The 18111-nt window shown below is 53.1% G+C and overlaps 6 protein-coding genes and 3 non-coding genes across 9 annotated transcripts; 1 reads left to right on the top strand and 8 right to left on the bottom strand.

Moving 5' to 3' along the window:
* Nucleotides 1-778: 778 nt before the first annotated feature.
* ASPACDRAFT_1884717 (uncharacterized protein) lies at nucleotides 779-2940 on the top strand (the record flags this gene model as incomplete). Its single annotated transcript, XM_020198378.1, has 8 exons — nucleotides 779-1230; nucleotides 1263-1688; nucleotides 1737-1814; nucleotides 1868-2100; nucleotides 2151-2268; nucleotides 2322-2426; nucleotides 2476-2654; nucleotides 2715-2940. The coding sequence occupies 8 exons, from the start codon at nucleotides 779-781 to the stop codon at nucleotides 2759-2761; spliced, it is 1638 nt and encodes a 545-aa protein (XP_020061474.1). The 3' UTR covers nucleotides 2762-2940.
* ASPACDRAFT_110357 (CCDC174 family protein) lies at nucleotides 2924-4395 on the bottom strand. The gene has a single exon (XM_020195470.1). The coding sequence runs from the start codon at nucleotides 4200-4202 to the stop codon at nucleotides 3042-3044; it is 1161 nt and encodes a 386-aa protein (XP_020061473.1). The 5' UTR covers nucleotides 4203-4395; the 3' UTR covers nucleotides 2924-3041.
* Nucleotides 4396-4933: 538 nt separating this feature from the next.
* On the bottom strand, nucleotides 4934-6649 carry ASPACDRAFT_38703 (heme-dependent oxidative N-demethylase family protein; the record flags this gene model as incomplete). Its single annotated transcript, XM_020200490.1, has 4 exons — nucleotides 4934-5164; nucleotides 5275-6110; nucleotides 6340-6484; nucleotides 6539-6649. The coding sequence occupies 4 exons, from the start codon at nucleotides 6647-6649 to the stop codon at nucleotides 4934-4936; spliced, it is 1323 nt and encodes a 440-aa protein (XP_020061472.1).
* Nucleotides 6650-6982: 333 nt separating this feature from the next.
* On the bottom strand, nucleotides 6983-7794 carry ASPACDRAFT_74654 (uncharacterized protein). The gene is made up of 2 exons (XM_020204265.1): nucleotides 7617-7794; nucleotides 6983-7524 (listed from the first exon to the last, which is right to left on the bottom strand). Exons 1-2 carry the CDS (start codon nucleotides 7680-7682, stop codon nucleotides 7237-7239), a joined length of 354 nt encoding a protein of 117 aa, XP_020061471.1. The 5' UTR covers nucleotides 7683-7794; the 3' UTR covers nucleotides 6983-7236.
* Nucleotides 7795-8570: 776 nt separating this feature from the next.
* On the bottom strand, nucleotides 8571-11546 carry ASPACDRAFT_56528 (putative DUF221 domain protein; the record flags this gene model as incomplete). The annotated part of the gene is made up of 3 exons (XM_020203138.1): nucleotides 8571-10793; nucleotides 10856-11404; nucleotides 11466-11546. 3 exons carry the CDS (start codon nucleotides 11544-11546, stop codon nucleotides 8571-8573), a joined length of 2853 nt encoding a protein of 950 aa, XP_020061470.1.
* Nucleotides 11547-13723: 2177 nt separating this feature from the next.
* Nucleotides 13724-13796, bottom strand: ASPACDRAFT_t20. The gene has a single exon. It is a non-coding gene; the product is annotated as a tRNA-Thr (tRNA).
* Nucleotides 13797-13887: 91 nt separating this feature from the next.
* ASPACDRAFT_t19 lies at nucleotides 13888-13960 on the bottom strand. The gene has a single exon. It is a non-coding gene; the product is annotated as a tRNA-Thr (tRNA).
* Nucleotides 13961-15409: 1449 nt separating this feature from the next.
* On the bottom strand, nucleotides 15410-15482 carry ASPACDRAFT_t18. The gene has a single exon. It is a non-coding gene; the product is annotated as a tRNA-Thr (tRNA).
* Nucleotides 15483-16098: 616 nt separating this feature from the next.
* On the bottom strand, nucleotides 16099-17374 carry ASPACDRAFT_19765 (fructose-bisphosphate aldolase FBA1; the record flags this gene model as incomplete). The annotated part of the gene is made up of 4 exons (XM_020198893.1): nucleotides 16099-16659; nucleotides 16716-17018; nucleotides 17080-17190; nucleotides 17267-17374. 4 exons carry the CDS (start codon nucleotides 17372-17374, stop codon nucleotides 16099-16101), a joined length of 1083 nt encoding a protein of 360 aa, XP_020061469.1.
* Nucleotides 17375-18111: the final 737 nt, after the last annotated feature.

The following is an 18111-nucleotide window of genomic DNA, read 5'->3' as shown; positions in this document are numbered from 1 at the left end:
CCCCTCTCTCCCTTTGAGGTCGGAGGCACGTTACAATCGTTAAACAAGACAGACAATCAATTTGTCGGTCTGTCGGTCTCAGGCTTCTTCTTCTGACCTTCTGGCTTCTGGCTTCTGGCTCCAGTGCCGGTCTGTCCGTCCGACAGAGAGCCGCAAACTAACTACCTACCTAGTAACTATGGGCTGCTGCCATTCCGTCCGGCAACAAACTAGACTGAACTTAGCCCCACCCGCGGGTGATTCTTGTTCGCATTCCTTCCTTTGTGCGGGTGATCGAGATCAAAACCCTGTCTGACTTGAATTCGACCCTCTCTTCTCTCCCCTTCCTGTGTGTTTACGCGCTGGTGCTGGTGCTGGTGCCCTCTGCGTGTGGTGCAAGTTGCACCTTTGCCTGGTCAATCCTTGGGCGAGACTCCAATCCATTCATCCATACCTACTGGTCTGCGTCCATCTATCTGTTTGGTGAGACTCCAGCCGACATGCCTCCTAGGAACGATCCCACCGATAAGCGGTTCTCTTTCTGACTCCAGCATTGCAGTCTACTGAGTTGTCTCCCACTGCCCCTCTCCTGGTGTATCTACTACCCTATCACGTAATTCTCCTGGGGCGCCGTTGATCTTCCTTACTGCGATCTCCATATAAATCGTCAAGCAGCTATAGTCAGCCGCGTGTGTCTGTCTGGTGGGAGTCTATCTCTTCCTTTCCTCTCGACCTCAACCATACAACGAAGGATCCCCATAAGCATACATGCATAGCCTTACCATAAGTGACCATCACTATGGCTCTGCGTACATCTGCCGACAATGCAGAGGACGTGGCCGCTGGCTTTCGTCTTTTCCGCGACCCCCTGCCGGAGCATTCAACGGAGATCACCAGCCTGATCGCCGATCTCTATGCAATTAGCACCTCCCTCAAGAACCTCGAAGACTTGGCCCGCAATCGCAACTACCGGCGCAACCTGCACGCCGTCCAGCCCGACCTAGAACTGGTTCGAGCAAGCTTGAAGTATACGCTCGAAGATGTTGTCGACTTCTTCGGAGACCTGGAGGCGCGGAGAGGCTCCAGCCGGGAGGTCTACAAACGGACATGGGTTGACCTCTGTACTTTCTTCCGGGAGGAGTCGCACGACTCACTGTCTACCCGTCTAGCCAAGTATAAGGCCTTTCTGTCCGATTTGGAGGCTCTAATGAAGGGGTTCGTTACTCCACGTGGCTCTCTCCGGAAATGCAGGTCAATTGACAAATGCGTCTGTAATCATGTAGTAATGCACCCGATGATCGACTGATGTCCTCTCTGCGACGCAATCTCAAAGGTTTGTTGGTGCAGCAGGAATCCCAGGTTGCGTCGCACCTGGGCTCCCTGTCTCTGAGTTCTCCCTCGTCGAGCAGCAGCAGTAGCAGCAGCAACACCAGTGGCGAACCCGGCAGTCCAGTCAATGATCGCAGACCCCGCACCCGACGATCCTACGAGCGAGCTCGTCCGTCTCACCTGGGGCCCCAGTCGCCCACCTCCGCTTCATCTGGCACCTTCTCGGATATCCCTCCCTCGGCTCCAGATGCACCGGGCTCGCCCTCCACTACGACTGCCACGAGCCAATCGACCAATTCCAGTGTACTTGGCGAGCATTGGGCGAGACGGGTGTTCTTAGATGATCACCCGCAAACGCCTATCCCCTATATTGGCGAAAGGTGAATCCAATGGCTTCAGTAGTGCAGACATCCGCTAATAGGCTGCAGCTCCAAGTGTCTGGGTGAACCCAAGTCCAATCCGAAAGCATGGCTAGAGGGCGAGGGATTCGAGGAGCTTTTACAGTTGTGAGTTGCACATGCGCCTGATCTCGGTCGATGGAAAGACTGACGGACGGTAGAGCATTCAATAGCGAGACGGATCTCAGAGTATGCTTCTATTTACGAGATGAAGACCATCGTGCACGCATTGTGTGCAAAGCACGCCGTTCTGCGCGGTCGAACGAATATTTCATCCTGCCCTTGAATATGCTGGAGATCGTCCGTGTCGGATCCTGTCTACAGTTGTGCCGGCGCCGTCGTGGGGGCAGCGAACTGGTTCTGTGGGCCAACCTCAAATTCAGCACCATCGAGCGTACGTGTGATAAATGGGTGTTCTACTGGGCTCTACTAACGCAAGAACAGAGATGGTGATTTTCTTCTGCACCTTTTTGGCACTTCGATCGCAAGATTCCGGGCGTCCTGTGGCTGTGGAGAGTATCCGCGATTACGAGCTGGCGCAAGAGGAAGAACTCTTTGGAGGGTAAGGTCACCCCTGTTCAGTTGACGGCGACAGGCGCTAATCGAGCCCGCCAGACAAATTGTGGACGACGATTTCCTTCATGCATTGCGTGTTTACCGGGACGAGGTGTCCGGCGCTGTGCGGCTCCAAGCATCGGTCCACAAGGGGGAGTTGAAGCGGTAAGTCTCGACGAGTTGTGCCATACGGCCGTCTGGCTGAATGATCTAGATCCCCCGTCTGGACGGCTTTTATCACAGACCACATCGGGACTCGCGGCTGGATTCGCCGTACTGAGCCTAAGGTTGTGGTGTTGAAGGAGATACGCCGGAGTCTCTTCACGTTCCCTGATTATACACCCCCTCAGACAACTCGGGGAGAGCATGTCCTGAAATTCACCCATCGTTCAGGTACGTACCAGCGATCATTTCATGTGTAGAAGATGTGTAGAAGATGCTAACTCTGGTTAGATGCGCAAGGATTTTATGAGACTATGACTGAGCTCGCACATGGATGACACACATGCTGTCAAAAGAAAAATGGATACGATTGATGACTGATGATTGATGACCACTAAGAGTCAATCCGGAGGTTTCCTGTTTGTTGTCGGAATGACCGTGACGGTAGCATGTGCTATATATACATAAAGCTGGTCTCAGACCAGGCAATGATACCCTTTGATTACTCCGTGGACCTGAGTTCTTTTAATGTCATGAATTATTTAAGATTTCGATGGGTATCTCTAGAGAAACAAACACGCAACGCCAGCACGAATGCGAAATTTTGGTGGAAGTGATTCATACCGCGCCGACGTCGCCCAACCCGGCCAGGAACATCTCGGCGCGCCTCTTGGACCTCAACTCGTCCACCTTGACGCGCCTCCCGTTCCTCGCCTCCTCCCTCTTCGCGCGCCGCTGCTGCTTTTCCTCCCTCTCCCTCTGCGTCTCCTCCCTCGCGGCCCGCAGCTCCTCCATCTGCCGCCTCCTAGTTTCCTCATCCCTGGCGAAGGCATAGAACCCGGTGCCGCGGTTCCTGACCTCGGCATCGGCATCGTAATGGGTCTCCTCCGGCGGGGTCACCGAGCGATCCCGGCGTTTCGCCAGGTAGGCCATGTGCGCCGCGACGTTCGCATCCGGGTTGAACGCCTCGCTCTGCACGGTCTCCCCATAGATAAGATTCTCCGGCCGACGCGGCCGCCACCTCTCCCCAGCCTCGTGACGGCCCCGATCCCCATCCTCCTCCAGCTGCTGCTGCTGCTTCTTCGCTCTGGCCGCCTCGGCCGCCTCAGCCCTGGTCCCGCGCCTGGTCCGCCCCAATTCATCCTCGTAGGAGATAATCGACGCATCATCCCTGTCCCCCTCCCTTTCCTCCTCATCATCCTCCTCACCCTCATCACCAGAACGAGAATGCATATCCGCCCACTTCCGATCAAAATCCACCAACCCCTCCCTCTCCCTCCGCCTCAACCTCCTCAGATATTTCTCCCCTTCCCCCTCCCCTTCCCCTACCCTATCACCATCGCCCTCGGAATCAGAATCACTACCACCGAGATACAACCCCCTCCTCAAATCCTCATACACCCTCGCCTTCTCCTGCATCCGCCGCTTCGACCGCTGCAGCACCGCCTCATCCACCCTACCCCCCAGATCCCGGGTTCGCTGGTGCACCTGCGCAGTTGCACCGGACAGTGTCGTCGCATCGCTCTCGTCCACAACAAGATCCTGCGCCGCGCGCTTCTGCGCCCCACGATTCGGGCGGGCGAACAGGCCATCGGATGAGTCTTTGGATTTGGAGGGGCGGGGGCGGCCGGTTGACGTTGTTGAAGATCCCGGATCCCGGGCGGCGATGAGGTTGGACAGGGTGGTTGTGAAGGCTAGGGTTGAGGAGGAGGGGGCGGCGGATTGGAAGGCGGATTGCTTTTTGCGTGGCGGGTGGCCGTAGAGGTTTTGGTTGGACATCTTTTGCTTCTTCTTCTTCTTCTTCTTCTTCTGTTTCGGGGAAGGGGACTTGGTGTTATCGTGGTGGTGGGTTGTATGCGGGTGGTTATGTTTGTCGAAAATAGAGAGGGTAGGGAGGTAACTTGGAAGCAATGTTGAGGGCCGCGGTGTTGGATAGTAAAGGATATCCGATAAGACCTACTACACCTACTCCGTACATACAAGTAGACTTAAGTCGCGAAGGTGCTTGGGTCCTCCGCGGAGTGCACTATTCCTAATTGGGTGGAAGATTTCTGCCACCGCCAAAACCTACCACTCCGCCCCTCCTTTTTTCGGGGCCTGTTCATGGCCAATATCTGGATTCCGGCTGCGAGGTCGCAAGCGTTCTGCCGTCGGGGCGGTGTATAATCACAAGTTTTGATTGATTGGGATAGGACCGCCTTTTTGACCGCTCTATGCGGCAGACTGGTCGCGACCTCGCAGGCCGCAGCAGCGATTTCGGTGGTGAACAGGCCCCGGAAAAAAGTGGGGCAGAGTGGTAGGTTTTGGCGGTCGCAGAAAATGGTCCAGATGCCTCGGTTCCCCATTCCTGAGGAAGTTGTATGATGCTCGGCACTACACTCTACTTTTTATGTATACCAAAGCTGCAGAAGGGCATTCATGACGGACAGTATCTGCTTATCCAGGCGACGATAGCTCTATGCTTTCTACTCTCCAAGGAGTCTAGTATGGGCTCTAGCATTTAGCCTGTGTCACCCCCGCAGATATGCCTTCACTGCCACCCCCCAGACCGCCCCCCTCTTATACCACCACATCTCCGGCACACTGCCCCCCTTCAACCCATCAATCGCCTGCGCCAACTCCTCGCCTAATCCTTCCTCCTTGACCGTCCGGATCGGGTAAGTATACGTATGGAAGGTGAACACCAGCGCCTTGGTCTTGGGCAGACGATGGAGCGTCTGGCGCTCACAGCGCAGGAAGGTCTACAACCGAGGTTAGCAGCACATCTCATGCCCGGATAACACAACACAACACAACAAAAAACAACGAGAGCCGACATTCGGTAGAAAAGGGGTGATTGAACAGAACATACATCATCAACATTCAACTCATCCAATCCCATCACCCCATCATCCCTCCCGCCCTTTTCCTCCCCACCATCATTCGTAGTATCTCCATGAATGCCCCCGAACGCAGCAAATAACTCCGTCCCCGTGGTCACACTCCAATTCACCCGCTGCACGAACCGCCCGACCTCCAGCCTTGCAAAGAATCGGTCCATACTCTTCTCCAACTTCCCCTTGTACCGCGGCACGGGGTCGTGGATGGCAGGGAGCGTGCGGCCGAGTTTCTCCCGCGTGTCGAATCCCGCCGGGTAGAAGGTCGTGTACGCTTGCAGGGTGTATTCGTCTTCCTCCGCCTCTTCCTCTTCATCACCACGGGGTGGACCCACTCGCGAGGTAGGCAGTAGAATTAGAAAGTCCTCGTCCACGACCGTTCCCAGCGTGGTGAGGGCTTCGCGTGCGGAAATAGGGCATCTGGTCGGGAGGTTACGATTGGTGATTCTGTTGAGGAGGTACTTCGGTTTCGTCTCCGTCGTCGCCGTCGTCTCGGCTAGACCACTTTCCTCCTTTGCGTCACTCGTGCTGCTTGCTGGACCTAGATTGCTGCTGCTGCTGCTACTGCTGCTACCAGGAGAGTCGACCAAATCAAAGACCCCCGGATACCTGGTGGGGAGGTATACGCCGAGAACAAACTCGTAGAGCTCGCGGACGGCAGAGTGAGCGAGGCTGCCCTCTGTTTCGGCGGTGGGTGTGACGCCGATCACGACGGAAGGGTATTTCGAAAGCAGGGACTGGCGGTAGGCGAGTCGAGATCTGTAGGTCTTGTCGATTGGGATGAGGGTGGAGATGTCGAGGTTCGAGAGGGCTGTTTTGTCGGGGGTGGATTAGTTTGTCGTATCATGATGGGGAATGAGGTTGGTCTTGGGTTAATGACAACAACAACAACGGGCCATAGGGGATATAGTCCATTATAGATCGGGTGGGTGCGTTGAAGCGAGGCGTAGAGCGTCCCTAAGACACTGCCCTGTGCAACAGGAATGGGCGACGAAAGAGGACAGAGAAAGGTTTGCACGGGGAGATTCAGAGCTCCATACCCATTGTGAGATGATACTTCGCCTTGAAAGGCCGGAACTGCAGTGGCTCGGTAGTCTCCCAGTCGAAGGAGTGGAGAGGCTCAATGGGCGGGTACCCAGCTTTCTCTGCTTCCGAGACGACATTATCAATGGAGTTTGGCTGGCCCTGGGCATTCTCCAGTTAGTTCCAATATCACGGTACATAATCAGAAAGACATACTCGGATGAATCGTCCAAAGAGCCAGAGGGTGAGTACAAGGAAGACGATTGAGAAGGGATACCGCTCGACGTATAGTATGCTGGCATCAACGGTTGATGTGAGAAGGTCCATTGTCCGACCTCTTGGGTAAACTAGTATTTCTGGTAAAACCGGCTGAAAGAGGAGGAAGAATTGAGGAGAGATGTAGGAGAGGTGCGAGTAACGTGCACTGCAGTACTCCGATAGAAGTACTTCCACGTTATCATGCGGCAGCCCCGGGCCCAGATAGTACAGTACCTTATCCTCCCGACTCATGAATGGCATACTATCGCGGGCTGCCATTGGTGGGGATCCCCGCTGTATGCTGATTGCTCAACCGGCCGATAGTACCTTAGTCACGATAGTAACTTGGAACCTGATCATTTATATTAGGACAAATTGATATACGGAGAAATAAGAGTACATACAGGGTATCAATATACACAGACGAATTTCAAACATGTCGCCAGTCACTTTGTCCATACATGCAGACCTCCCTCCAACTGCCACCTGAGCACAGGCATCCATCCACCTTCCCTTCCACGCGATAGCCAATCGGCAGTCAGAGAGTTCATCCAAGGCAGCATAAATCCAAAATTCGACAAGACTGAAGGAAAATAGCCTCACCGGGAGGCGAGCAGAGCTCTCGCAACACAGAAGCGGGGAGACGCCAAATGCGCTCAGGTGTCCTCGTCTCCCTCATACCTCCGCCCTCTGCTTCGTAATTTCTCCACGCTTGCAATCCCCCCATCTCCGATGTCATTGACTATGGCCCCCGTCCCCAGCCCCAGGACCCTAGGCTGCCCATCCGGCCTCTCGTTCAAGCTCGGGGCTCGCGGTCGCTGCTTACCCCTCGCTCGTCCGCCGATGAGGGGGAATTCATATTTCACCATCCGCCATATGTACAGACATATGTCGAAGACCAGTAATGTAACCCAAGGGAGTATAGTGACAAAGCCGAGAAATATCTATGGTGTGACCAATCGACCGTTAGTGGTAAGCTTGGAAGAAAAAGCGGTAAGCAAGGAGAGGGAGGGGGTAGGGGGCGGGTGAGACGGACAAAGACTCGCACAAGCCAATTTTCAATATAGAGAAAGTCGGGCGGAAGAAGTGAGTACCATGCCATGGTGGTGTATGTCAAGGCTTGAAGTTTATTATGGGTAGGGATATGGATTGTTGTAGAAGAAAAGGAGAGACGCGGAAGGTAATGGAAGGTGGTGTATTGTTCGTTTCAATCGATTGGTGGTGGTGAGGTTGCTGGAAGGCCGGCGAGCATCGGGGTGGGTACGGCACGAGTTGGCAAACAGGTACAGCAGTCGCCAGGACTTGTCCGCTGGCTGTGGGTTATATATTCCCTGTCGACTGGGGTATGGCGAAGCTGTTTGTATTCGATCACAGGGAATCCGACGGCACCCGGAGTCCGGCTCGGCACTTAGGAGTGGTGGGCGCAAGCAGCAAGGTACGTGGGCCGATGGTCAGTTGTTGCAGGAGAAGTCGGTCGGGCAGTCACGGAGCTACCTTGACTGGAGATGAACAACCACATTGCAGCCCCGTGAAGCAATCGAAGCTGGTTGGTGTGAGAGAAGAGAGAGGGGAAGTTGATGACGGATGATGGACGAAGCGTGAGGGCCGATGAGCTGCGGGTCTGGCCATTAATTGGTCAGCACCCTTGGTTCCTGAGGAGCCTTCCGGGTTCCTATCTGGTATAGTACGAGTAGTTCCATGCACTAGCTATTTGTTATTACTGTGTTATTGAACAAAACACATCTCGTCCACTTTTGCATGTGATCCGGAAATCCGTATTGACACACAAATCTTCTAATCATGTAAATATGTACAGCTCTTGCTCAAATGTTTAAACAAAACAAAATAGTCGTGGGCGCGTTGCTTCCGCTACTCCTGCCTCCTCGCAAGAGGAAGCCCAAAAATCCCATCCCAAACTCTAATATATCAACGATCTAGTAATCGTTGTCGCTGCAAAACAATTAAAAAAAATCATATCTGCACACAGCGTCTAGTGTGGCATTCGGTAGTGCTCATACGAGGTGAAGGTAGGATCATCCTGCTCGACAGGACCGTAACCTCTCGTCCGCCAGCGGTCCAATGGCGTGGCCATCTCCGGAACTGCCGGCTGTTGTGCTTGAGCAAGCAGCTCCGTCTCACTCTCGTTACGCTGCTGATAGAGTCCGCTGCCTCCTATGGGTGCGGGAACACGGAAGGCAGGATGGATGTGGTCGTAGGCGGTCGGATCGTAGCTATCGTGCGGTTTCAATCCGGAGAGAGACGGCACCGATGGGGTCGGGGACGAGGCGCGCGAAGAGGTGGGCGACCACTCACCCAATGCACTCCGGGGCGTATGCGAGCGTTCGGTAAACACATCGTCCGGACGACCATAGATACCACCGCCAAACTCGTCCCTGAAATCCGGCCGGTCCTTGTAGTAGGAGAAGTCTAGATGATTTTCGGGGACGACTTCGAAAGGCGCCGGGCCCGTAGCGTCCATCATAGATTTTCCCGGGTGGGCCGTCGACATGGCATCCATGGCAATGTCTGAGTATTCACCCTCGGCGTCGGCAGTTCCCAGACGACCGCTGTAGATACGCTTCAGCGCTTCCGCAGCCCGGGCGTGCACCATCGGGGTAATGAGGGGCTTGTAGAGGGCGGGATGGCCAAACTTGGCGTTTAGCCGCTCAGATGCCTTCTTGTTCGGTTTGCTGACTGCCAGGGCCTCGGCATCCGTGAGGTTTGCGCGGTTGTAGTAGGTGATGTCAGAATCGAATTTCCTCATACAATAATACTTGAAGCCGAGCATCATGAACGGCAGCGGAACCACACAATAAACCATGGTCCAAGTACCCTTGGCTTTAGCCACAAAGGCGATGACGGTGTTGGACAAGATAACCGCAAAAACCATGCGGTTGAACAGAACGCGCCAGAATTGACCGCCGGACTCGGTCTTCGTCACAAACACATACATCAGCATGTACTTCTTCATCATTGCATCCAGCCCAAAGTAGAGCGCGGTGACGGGTAGCACAATGGGCTGTAGTGTCGCGAAGCAAAGCGCGACGGTAGCGTAGAAGAGGAAGTAGTTGTAATACATGGCATACTCGAAAGATGGCGGAGCTGTCCACTCAATAGCCTGGCGAGGGGTAGGCGAGAGGAACGTCTTGGAGAACCATACCCAGAAGACAGTAACCAATTGAACCAGATCAATGGTGGCACCCAGATTTCGCTGCAATAAATAGGTCACCCAGAAGGGAGACACGTTGCACAGGGCACTCACGATCTTCTCATAGAACTGTCCATCCTGGATGGCTTTCCAAGCGTTGTTGTCGGTCTTCTGGGCATCGATGACAGCGGAGACGAATGTCCAGGCGGCAGCGAAGAGGGAATAAACGATAAGGTTGTTGAATACAAAGAACGAGTAAAGCCGGCCAAGCACATGACGCTCGCGAGAGGTCTTAGTGACGTCGCCCGCCCGAATTGCCAGCCGTCGGAAGATGACGGGCAGAACGAGGTAGACAAGAGATGTGATGGCGGGAGACAAGATACCCTGAACTGCGGCCCAAACCTTGGGATTGGCATCGAGTGATGTCTGGAATGCGGGCCACACTAGACCCAGGTTCGAAAAATTGGACAGAAAGATAGCAATCAATCCGTTAGGCACGATGTACACGAATGTCAAGAGCGACACCCAAATCGCATTGAGGAATCGTTTCCACCTCCGTGCGCCCTTGGACAGAGGGAGGTTCTCCCAGATCAGATCGTCTGGGCGAGTGGCCAGGGCGATAGTCGTGCCTTGAGGGTGCTTGTTGCGTGCGTTATATGCCACAGCGTGCGCATGCTCGATCATATCCCAGCTGACGAAGCCAAAAGGCATGGCGTTGCGTCTATCTATAGAAGACCGAACATGTCGGATCTCTTCTTCCAATCGCTGAATACGACTTGTCAAGTAATCAATGGCATCCACCTTGCCGCTCGGGTGCTCATTTCTATCTTTCCGGTGCGGGGTCATGGTCGGACGATTGGGCGGGAGTCGATCGGGTCGCTTGAGATACTTGGCCAGCACGGATTCGAGTTGTCGCACCGTTTCGTCGTGTTCCTTGATCAGACGGGGTAGATCCTTCACGTTACGGCCAATGGCGGCTCGGGGGAGGGCAGCTGTCGGGTTGACTTCGTCCGTCAAACGCAGAACGCCTTCGTCCGAACGTGCTGACGGTGGGATATCGGTGATCTATTGTATAACGTGGTTAGTGAGTTTGTCAGTGAGAGCTGCTTCGCGGGACCGTCACACACCATCAGTGTACGCGCATGGAGACTGCGCTGATAATCGGCACTCTGAAAGTATTTTCTGCGCAAAGACAAAACGCCCTTGTAGTTCCGCCACAAGAAGAAGACCACGATGATATCGAACAGCCAGGCGCAAACAACCTGACCCCAGATAGCGTCGGTGCTGACATAGAGCGGGGTCATCGTCGCAAAGGCGCCATACTGGGAGACGGTGTTGCCTTGGCTCTGCGTGAGGTTCAAAGGAATCATGACACCGCAACCGATGATGCTCAGGAAGATGAAAATGTTCCGGCACATTTTGGCAAATCGGATAAACATGGTGGCATCGAGCCCGACACAGTCGACTAGATCGGGCTCTTTGGTGCGCACCACGGGCTTGAGCCAGGCAAAGAAGCTCTTTCCCACCGGTGGCGGGGTATGTTTTTTGTCCGCATGCTTGACTTTGGGCGCGTAGACGAGGGAGTGACGAGGTCTGAAGAGCGAGAATAGGAGGGCAAGGAGGACGCTGAAGGCGGCGGAGGTGGCCAACGAGGCCCAGACGGCGTTAATTTGAAACTGTTGTGCTCCTTAGTTATGCATCGAGGAAAAGAGGTTGTATAGGGCAAGCATAACATACGGCGGATTTGAAAGGATTCTGGATGAGTTTGAGAAATTGATCCGTGGAATCGTCGCGCCGCCAGAGAGCGCTAGACTGCATGGTGTTTATTGAAGCCGAGGCGGCATCGACGGAGCGAAGCCAAGGCAGAGGAGAGATAGATGGCGGAGTGAGCGGGCGCGCGACAAGGAAGGATAAAAAGAAGCGAACGACTGTTGCACGGCAATCGACAGGAGGAGTGAAAGTGAGTGAGGCGAAGAATGTGAAACCGAACCAGGAAAATCAGAGATGGGCGTGGGAAGACGAGCAAGAGGAGAGAAAGATAATCAGCGATGATGGAGAAGTGGATTCGCGTTTGGAGGCGGGTCTCGACCACCACCACTAGTCGCCCTCTAGTCTAGCAATTGACAATCTGCTCTGAACGACAACGCTGCTGAGGGATGGGTTTCTCTTGGATTCGAATTGCAATCCAGTGGAGGATTGAACCTTGACTTCCTGGGGGATGGGGAGGGAACAAACGAGCGTCAAGAATGGACCGGACTGGACTCTCCCTTGACGTACCTCCAGTACGTATCAATAATTCCACTTCTGACAGTCGGGGGTCGAGATGCGCACTGCATACGTTGACTGAGTGGAGCCGGATGAGTGTTTCTCACTGGTACTTGTAATGTGTTAGAACTTAGCGCACTACTGTTTAGAAGTGGTACATGTACACTTGCAGTCTAAAGAGTACTAGTAGTGCAGAGTACTTGTTTCTCCTGAGAATCAAAATTGAAAGGAGTCATGCACTATGTAAGTTATCTATCAGATTGTTTCTTGCTCCTCGTTCCTCCCGGACTGCACGCTTTGTTTACCCGCCCGACGTGGTTCAGCGTCTCAGACGGATCCAAGTGAGCCCTCAGGGCGACCCAAAAAAGCAGCCAAAGAAGAAAAATGAAAACCAAACAATGAGAGTAACTCCACTGGGGTTTCTATGGTTGGATGAGGATGCAAGAGATGGTCGGGCTATTATCCTGGTGGACCAACCAATGCGGGCCTAGGGTAGCATGTCTCAGACCCTCGGGTCCCCCGGTACGCAAAACTCGGTTCTGCTGACCAACGGGACGTTGATTACCATCGGCAAAGCCACGCTCAATCCTTCTTTCAGCCACTCCTTACCATACCCATACTAACCTATGTACCACAGTGTGGCTGATGTGCACCCCATTGTGGCACACCGCAATGAAATGTCGAGAAGAAAAAAGACTCGGGGTCCAATCGAAGTAGGGTCTTGCTGTCAATTGCCGGCAAATGGAGTCATCTGCTTCTATTCTTGGTCACGGCAGTCAAGCCACAGGACCCTTCTAACGGCCTGATCGGATGACTACTCTGCCTAGGTAATGTTTTCACTCGGACGAGGATCATGATGAAAACACTAAAGTTGAGTTTGGGCCAGCTCCTCTCCATCCCAACAGATCATGGCATTGACTTGTGCTATGATGTCGATAACACGCTTCTTACCATGTTCGTACTCGAGTAATATCTTGACGGCTGGAACCCCGCATCTGCTCCGGTCAACACGATATCTCAATCCGCAAGTATAAACTGAACTCCGATGCATCACCCGGTTTTCCTGCACACCGCGAGAACCTACCCCAGTGCCATTGCCCCATTTGTAGAGTCTGCGGGTATGGTCTCCATTTGGGTCATATCTGCGGGCGGACTGTGGGATATCATGGGAGGGAACATAGGTTGTCACGCAGTTGTTCGCATCCCGGTGACCTTCCCCGACTTGCAGAGAGGCACGTGTTGTTTGCATCTGCACCTCGACTAAGTTACTTACAGGCCATTACACTCTTCATGCCCTGAGCTTGGAACTTACTTGAACTGGAACTGGGTGAGAAGCAATCAACCTTCTCCACACGGGACAATTACTGCAATGTGAGCACGTCTGCTTTCTTTGGCAGGGAACGGCACGGCGGCGGCCATGCAGATCCAAGGGTTGAACATGCGTATCCGCTATCTACACGGCATGGAGGGAGTTACTCGTTTCTAAATTTAAACGTAGGCCTCTGTGCTAAGAACGGTTGGCTGCCGCTATGCTGGGCGCTAATGGCAGAAGACAACAGGCCGATCTCATCATCGGTTGAGGACTTGTGGAGTAAGTATCCATGGGTGATGACGGAGGTTGTCTTAGGCATGAATAGCGCTAAGAGCGCAAGTGAAACCGTCGGGCAAAATCATTCATCAGGGTAGAAAGCCGGATGAGTTTGATCATGAGATCAAAAAAATATTAGCTTTGCTCACACTCGGACTCGAACCGAGGATCTCAGCATTACTAGTGCTGCGCTTTACCATCTAAGCCATGCGAGCTGCTTGGTTGAGCTTGCTTTTAAACTTGCTTGAATGAGTGTGCGTCACAATTAGTCGGTACAGGTTTGACGAAGAGCAAAAAGTTAACACCTGCTCACACTCGGACTCGAACCGAGGATCTCAGCATTACTAGTGCTGCGCTTTACCATCTAAGCCATGCGAGCTGATTGGTTGAGCTTGCTCGTAAACTTTGTATCCATATTCTAAGCTGATTCTAGAAGACCGATCATTAACTGGAACAAATGACCTCATCGTGCATAGGAGCATCATCCATACTACATGAGTAGTCAGATGGAACGTATTATTGTTTTGACACCCAGGTACAGGCTGGTAGACGTTCCTCATATACTGGGAATGTACCAGTGCCTCAATGGTTCAACTCACCGCAACTCCATTGCTGTTTGACATTATCTATTCCCGGGCATTGTGCTGCTTGTCATACGAGACTCCGATTCTATCATCATAGTGGAGCCTATGATGAATATACACAGCGGGCACGGGTATGAGGTTAGTCTGCCATGGCCATTTGGTGCATGGAGGCTGGCCAAAGACGACCCGAGCGCAGCCTCCGTAGGAGCGGTGCTCTAGAAATCACGAGAAAGAGATGCGGCAGGCGAGACGAGTCAATACCAGGGCTCGTCCCTGAGAAACTGGGTGCAAACAAAGAACCCGGCTCACCATCAGTATATCCCACAGGTACACGATCCAGGCACAGCTACGGCGCCTTCCAGACCGAGTATGACCAGAATCACCAACAACACTGAAGAACACACGACACTATCGCCGGCGTTCCCTCTTTCCCAGCACAATGAGCTTCACAATCCACGCCAATTCTGGTGACTCACCTTCAGGATACTACAATGTCAAGCTCCGTGTACCCTGCATTCGAGTTTGGTGTTAAAAGGAGTCATGCGCCGGCGGCCATACATAGTATATCACTCGGGGAAACACGAGATTCACCCCATGTCTGAGCTAAGTTGAGGTATGACGACCAGCTTGCTAAGCCTCATCTTGTTATCCACTCCAGACGAGCCTGATACTACCCACCTGAAGATGTTATAGATGGGGAAGCTGTCATAGGAGGCGCTTCTGGAAACAAATGCGCTCTGATCAATAGTGCCGCTGAGAAGCGTCTACTTACCCATCCAGCTGAGTCGGGCGTGGAATTCAATAAGAATCCCATCGAGCTTGCTGGGACGGGACGAATTGAGCTGCATAGGGTTCACCACGATGCTTTGAGTCGTGGTAGAACAGGGTATATACTTCATCGGATTGTCTTTCCATGGCGGGGCCCACGCGAGCAAAACACTGTGGCGTACAAAGAGAAGATCCCGGTGTTCCGGATTCACCACAGTGTATATTTTCGTGCCCAATTGACCCATAGAATACATATACGTGTCAAGCATATACCAATCTTGATAGGCTGCTCCAGGATTCCGACGCCCCTCTCCGAGCCGATCACGCTACCACCCGACAGCAAGAAAGTAGACAGATCAATTAGCATCAACCAGACAGATATACACCGGGACAATCAAAGAGAGAGAGCACCCCGAGCACGGTTCAGTCCCAACCCGACTGGAAACAAAAAGACAACCAGCAAAAATGAATACACCTGCTCACACTCGGACTCGAACCGAGGATCTCAGCATTACTAGTGCTGCGCTTTACCATCTAAGCCATGCGAGCGAGACATGTCACATGCTCAGGTTTGGGAACTTATATGCCCTAGCCCATATGATCAATGTGCCTGGAAGAATTTGACTTCAATATTCAACCTTGTCAACGGTGCCGATCTATCCACGGTTCACTCTGGGGGAGAAAAAGTCGAATTCCCTTGACTGCTGTCCTCGTTAGCACTTCTACCACCATCAGTTCAACAAGGGCTGCTCGTACAACCACTTGAGAGTCAGGAACGCGGAGGGAGAAACGCAGACTGTAACTTGGCTCAATTCAGTCATGCAAACACGAGGATACCTGACATGGTTGAGTCAATATCTTATCATAGACAAAAGAGACAAATCGTAACAGATTTATACAAGCTCTGCAGTCAGCCGTCGGAAAGTGATTATTCAGCCTACTTCACAAGCCATGAAGCTCGACTACATACATCGTTAACTCCAACCCTGTGCACATCAACCAATCAACACCGCACCACAAATCCATATTACGCTCACTCAAACACCTCCCCTTCCCCGTCGAATGATGAATGAAGAAATTGTTTTGAATTTATGTACTTGGTATCTGGTTTCGTCAAATCCGAAAACACATCACATCAGAGAAACATTAATAAGCTTCTTTTCGTTTACAGCTGACCAGCAGTGTTGAAGTCCTCCAGAGCGACCTGGACACGCTTGCTCATGGTCTTCTCACCCTCACGGACCCAGACGCGGGGATCGAAGAACTTCTTGTTGGGCTTGTCCTCGCCATCGGGGTTACCGACGGTGCTCATGAGGTAGTCCTTCTTGTTCAGGACGTAGTCACGGATACCGGTGAGGTAGGCGTACTGCATATCGGTGTCGAGGTTGACCTTGACAACACCGTAGCTGATGGCCTGCTTGTACTCCTCCTTGGAAGAACCGGAGCCACCGTGGAAGACGAAGAAAACGGGCTTGTCCTTCTTGGAGCCAGTCTTCTCCTTGACGTAGGCCTGGTGCTTCTCGAGGAGCTCGGGGTGGAGACGGACGTTGCCGGGCTTGTAGACACCGTGAACATTGCCGAAACCAGCGGCAATGGAGAAGTAGGGGCTGATGGGGGCGAGAGCGTTGTGGATGGCGAGGATGTCCTCGGGCTGGGTGTAGAGGGAGTTGTTGTCAACGTCCTCGTTGTTGACACCATCCTCCTCACCACCGGTGATACCGATTTCCTGAAGCAATTATGTTAGAATGCATGAAGTAACACGGGAGTTCACACAATACTTACCATCTCGAGCCACTGCTTCATGGGGGCAGCACGCTTAAGGTACTTGGCGGTGGTCTCAATGTTCTCCTCAACGGACTCCTCGGACAGATCAATCATGTGGCTGGAGAAGAGGGGCTCGCCGTGGAGCTTGAAGTAGCGCTCGTCCTCATCGAGGAGACCGTCGAGCCAGGGAAGGAGCTTCTTGGCGCAGTGGTCGGTGTGGAGGACAACGGGGACGCCGTAGGCGGGAGCAATGCTGCGGATGTAGTGAGCAGCGGCGATACCACCGGCAATGGAGGCCTTCTGGCCGTCGTTGCTGACACCCTGGATTACACAGTCAGCCTCTGCCCGTCTGGATGATGCACAGGACTCATGAGATACACACCTTGCCAGCGAAGTAGGCAGCACCACCCTGGGAGACCTGCAGGACAACGGGGCACTGCTGGTCACGGGCAGCCTCGAGGACAGCGACAACGGTGGAAGAGGAGGTCACGTTCTACAATGGTAGACGTGGGTTAGCTCTAAGCTGCTTTGAAGCTCTGGGAAGGCCAGTTCTGGCCTGCAATACTTACAATGGCGGGGAGAGCAAAGCCCTTCTCCTGAGCGTACTCGAAGAGACGGAGGACGTCATCACCGACGATGACACCGGACTTGCGGGAAAGCTTCTCAAGGACACCCATTGTGATAAGTTTTGAAGTCTGATGGTTTACTAGTTAAGGCGATGAGTAATGTAGAGATGGAGAGATGAAGATTGGATGGGAAGAAGAAGAAGAGAGAAAAGAGAAGAGGAAGAAGAGGAAGAGAGGAGAGGAAAGAAGGTTGAAATAAATTATGATGGGAATAGCTTTGGACTAACAGGCCTTTACCGAGCGACGAATACGGAGCTGGAGATTTAAATCGGGCAGGGAGGGGCAACGGGTGAGAGTACAAGGTTGCTAGGGAGAAACCACTCTGAGAGGACGATGTGAGAGGAGGGGGTGGGGAAGGATGCAGTGCAAGGGAAAAGGGTGGGTGGGTGGGCAAGAGAAAGAGAGGGGCACACAGTTGAGTAGAAGGCAGTAGTAGTGACGAAGTGTGTCATGGAGGGGCACAGGTTCGCAGTGCTCGAAGAACTCACCGGCTGGTGGGGAATGATGTGTTCAGTATGAAATCAGTGCTCAATGCTGTTGGCTTGTAGTCGAGCAAGAACCAGACGAAAGAAAGTCACAGAAAGAAGAGCTTGAGGTCGAAGAAAGGGATCGAAACAGCCCCTAAATTACGGTAAGTGAAGTCAGGTTCAAGGTTCTTCAGAATTGAAACGTAAACCGGACAATTGAGGTCCGATGGATGATGAATTTGATGGATGATGCTTCCATTCTGAAGCCGCCGATGACGCGCGCTGCGGCCTGCAGGTCTTCTCCATTCCTGCCTCATGTCT

Source organism: Aspergillus aculeatus (assembly GCF_001890905.1).
Source record: "Aspergillus aculeatus ATCC 16872 unplaced genomic scaffold ASPACscaffold_1, whole genome shotgun sequence".
Lineage (NCBI taxonomy): Eukaryota > Fungi > Ascomycota > Eurotiomycetes > Eurotiales > Aspergillaceae > Aspergillus > Aspergillus aculeatus.
The sequence above is the reverse complement of the archived record's forward strand: the minus strand, read 5'-3'. Positions and strand labels throughout refer to the sequence as shown.

Coding starts and splice junctions, on each gene's coding strand:
- ASPACDRAFT_110357 (XM_020195470.1), bottom strand. CDS start 4,202: ATGTCCAACCAAAACCTCTACGGCCACCCGCCACGCAAAAAGCAATCC.
- ASPACDRAFT_74654 (XM_020204265.1), bottom strand. CDS start 7,682: ATGGCATGGTACTCACTTCTTCCGCCCGACTTTCTCTATATTGAAAAT. Junction 7,525..7,616: donor ATTGGCTTGTGCGAGTCTTT/GTCCGTCTCACC, acceptor GTCACACCATAG/ATATTTCTCGGCTTTGTCAC.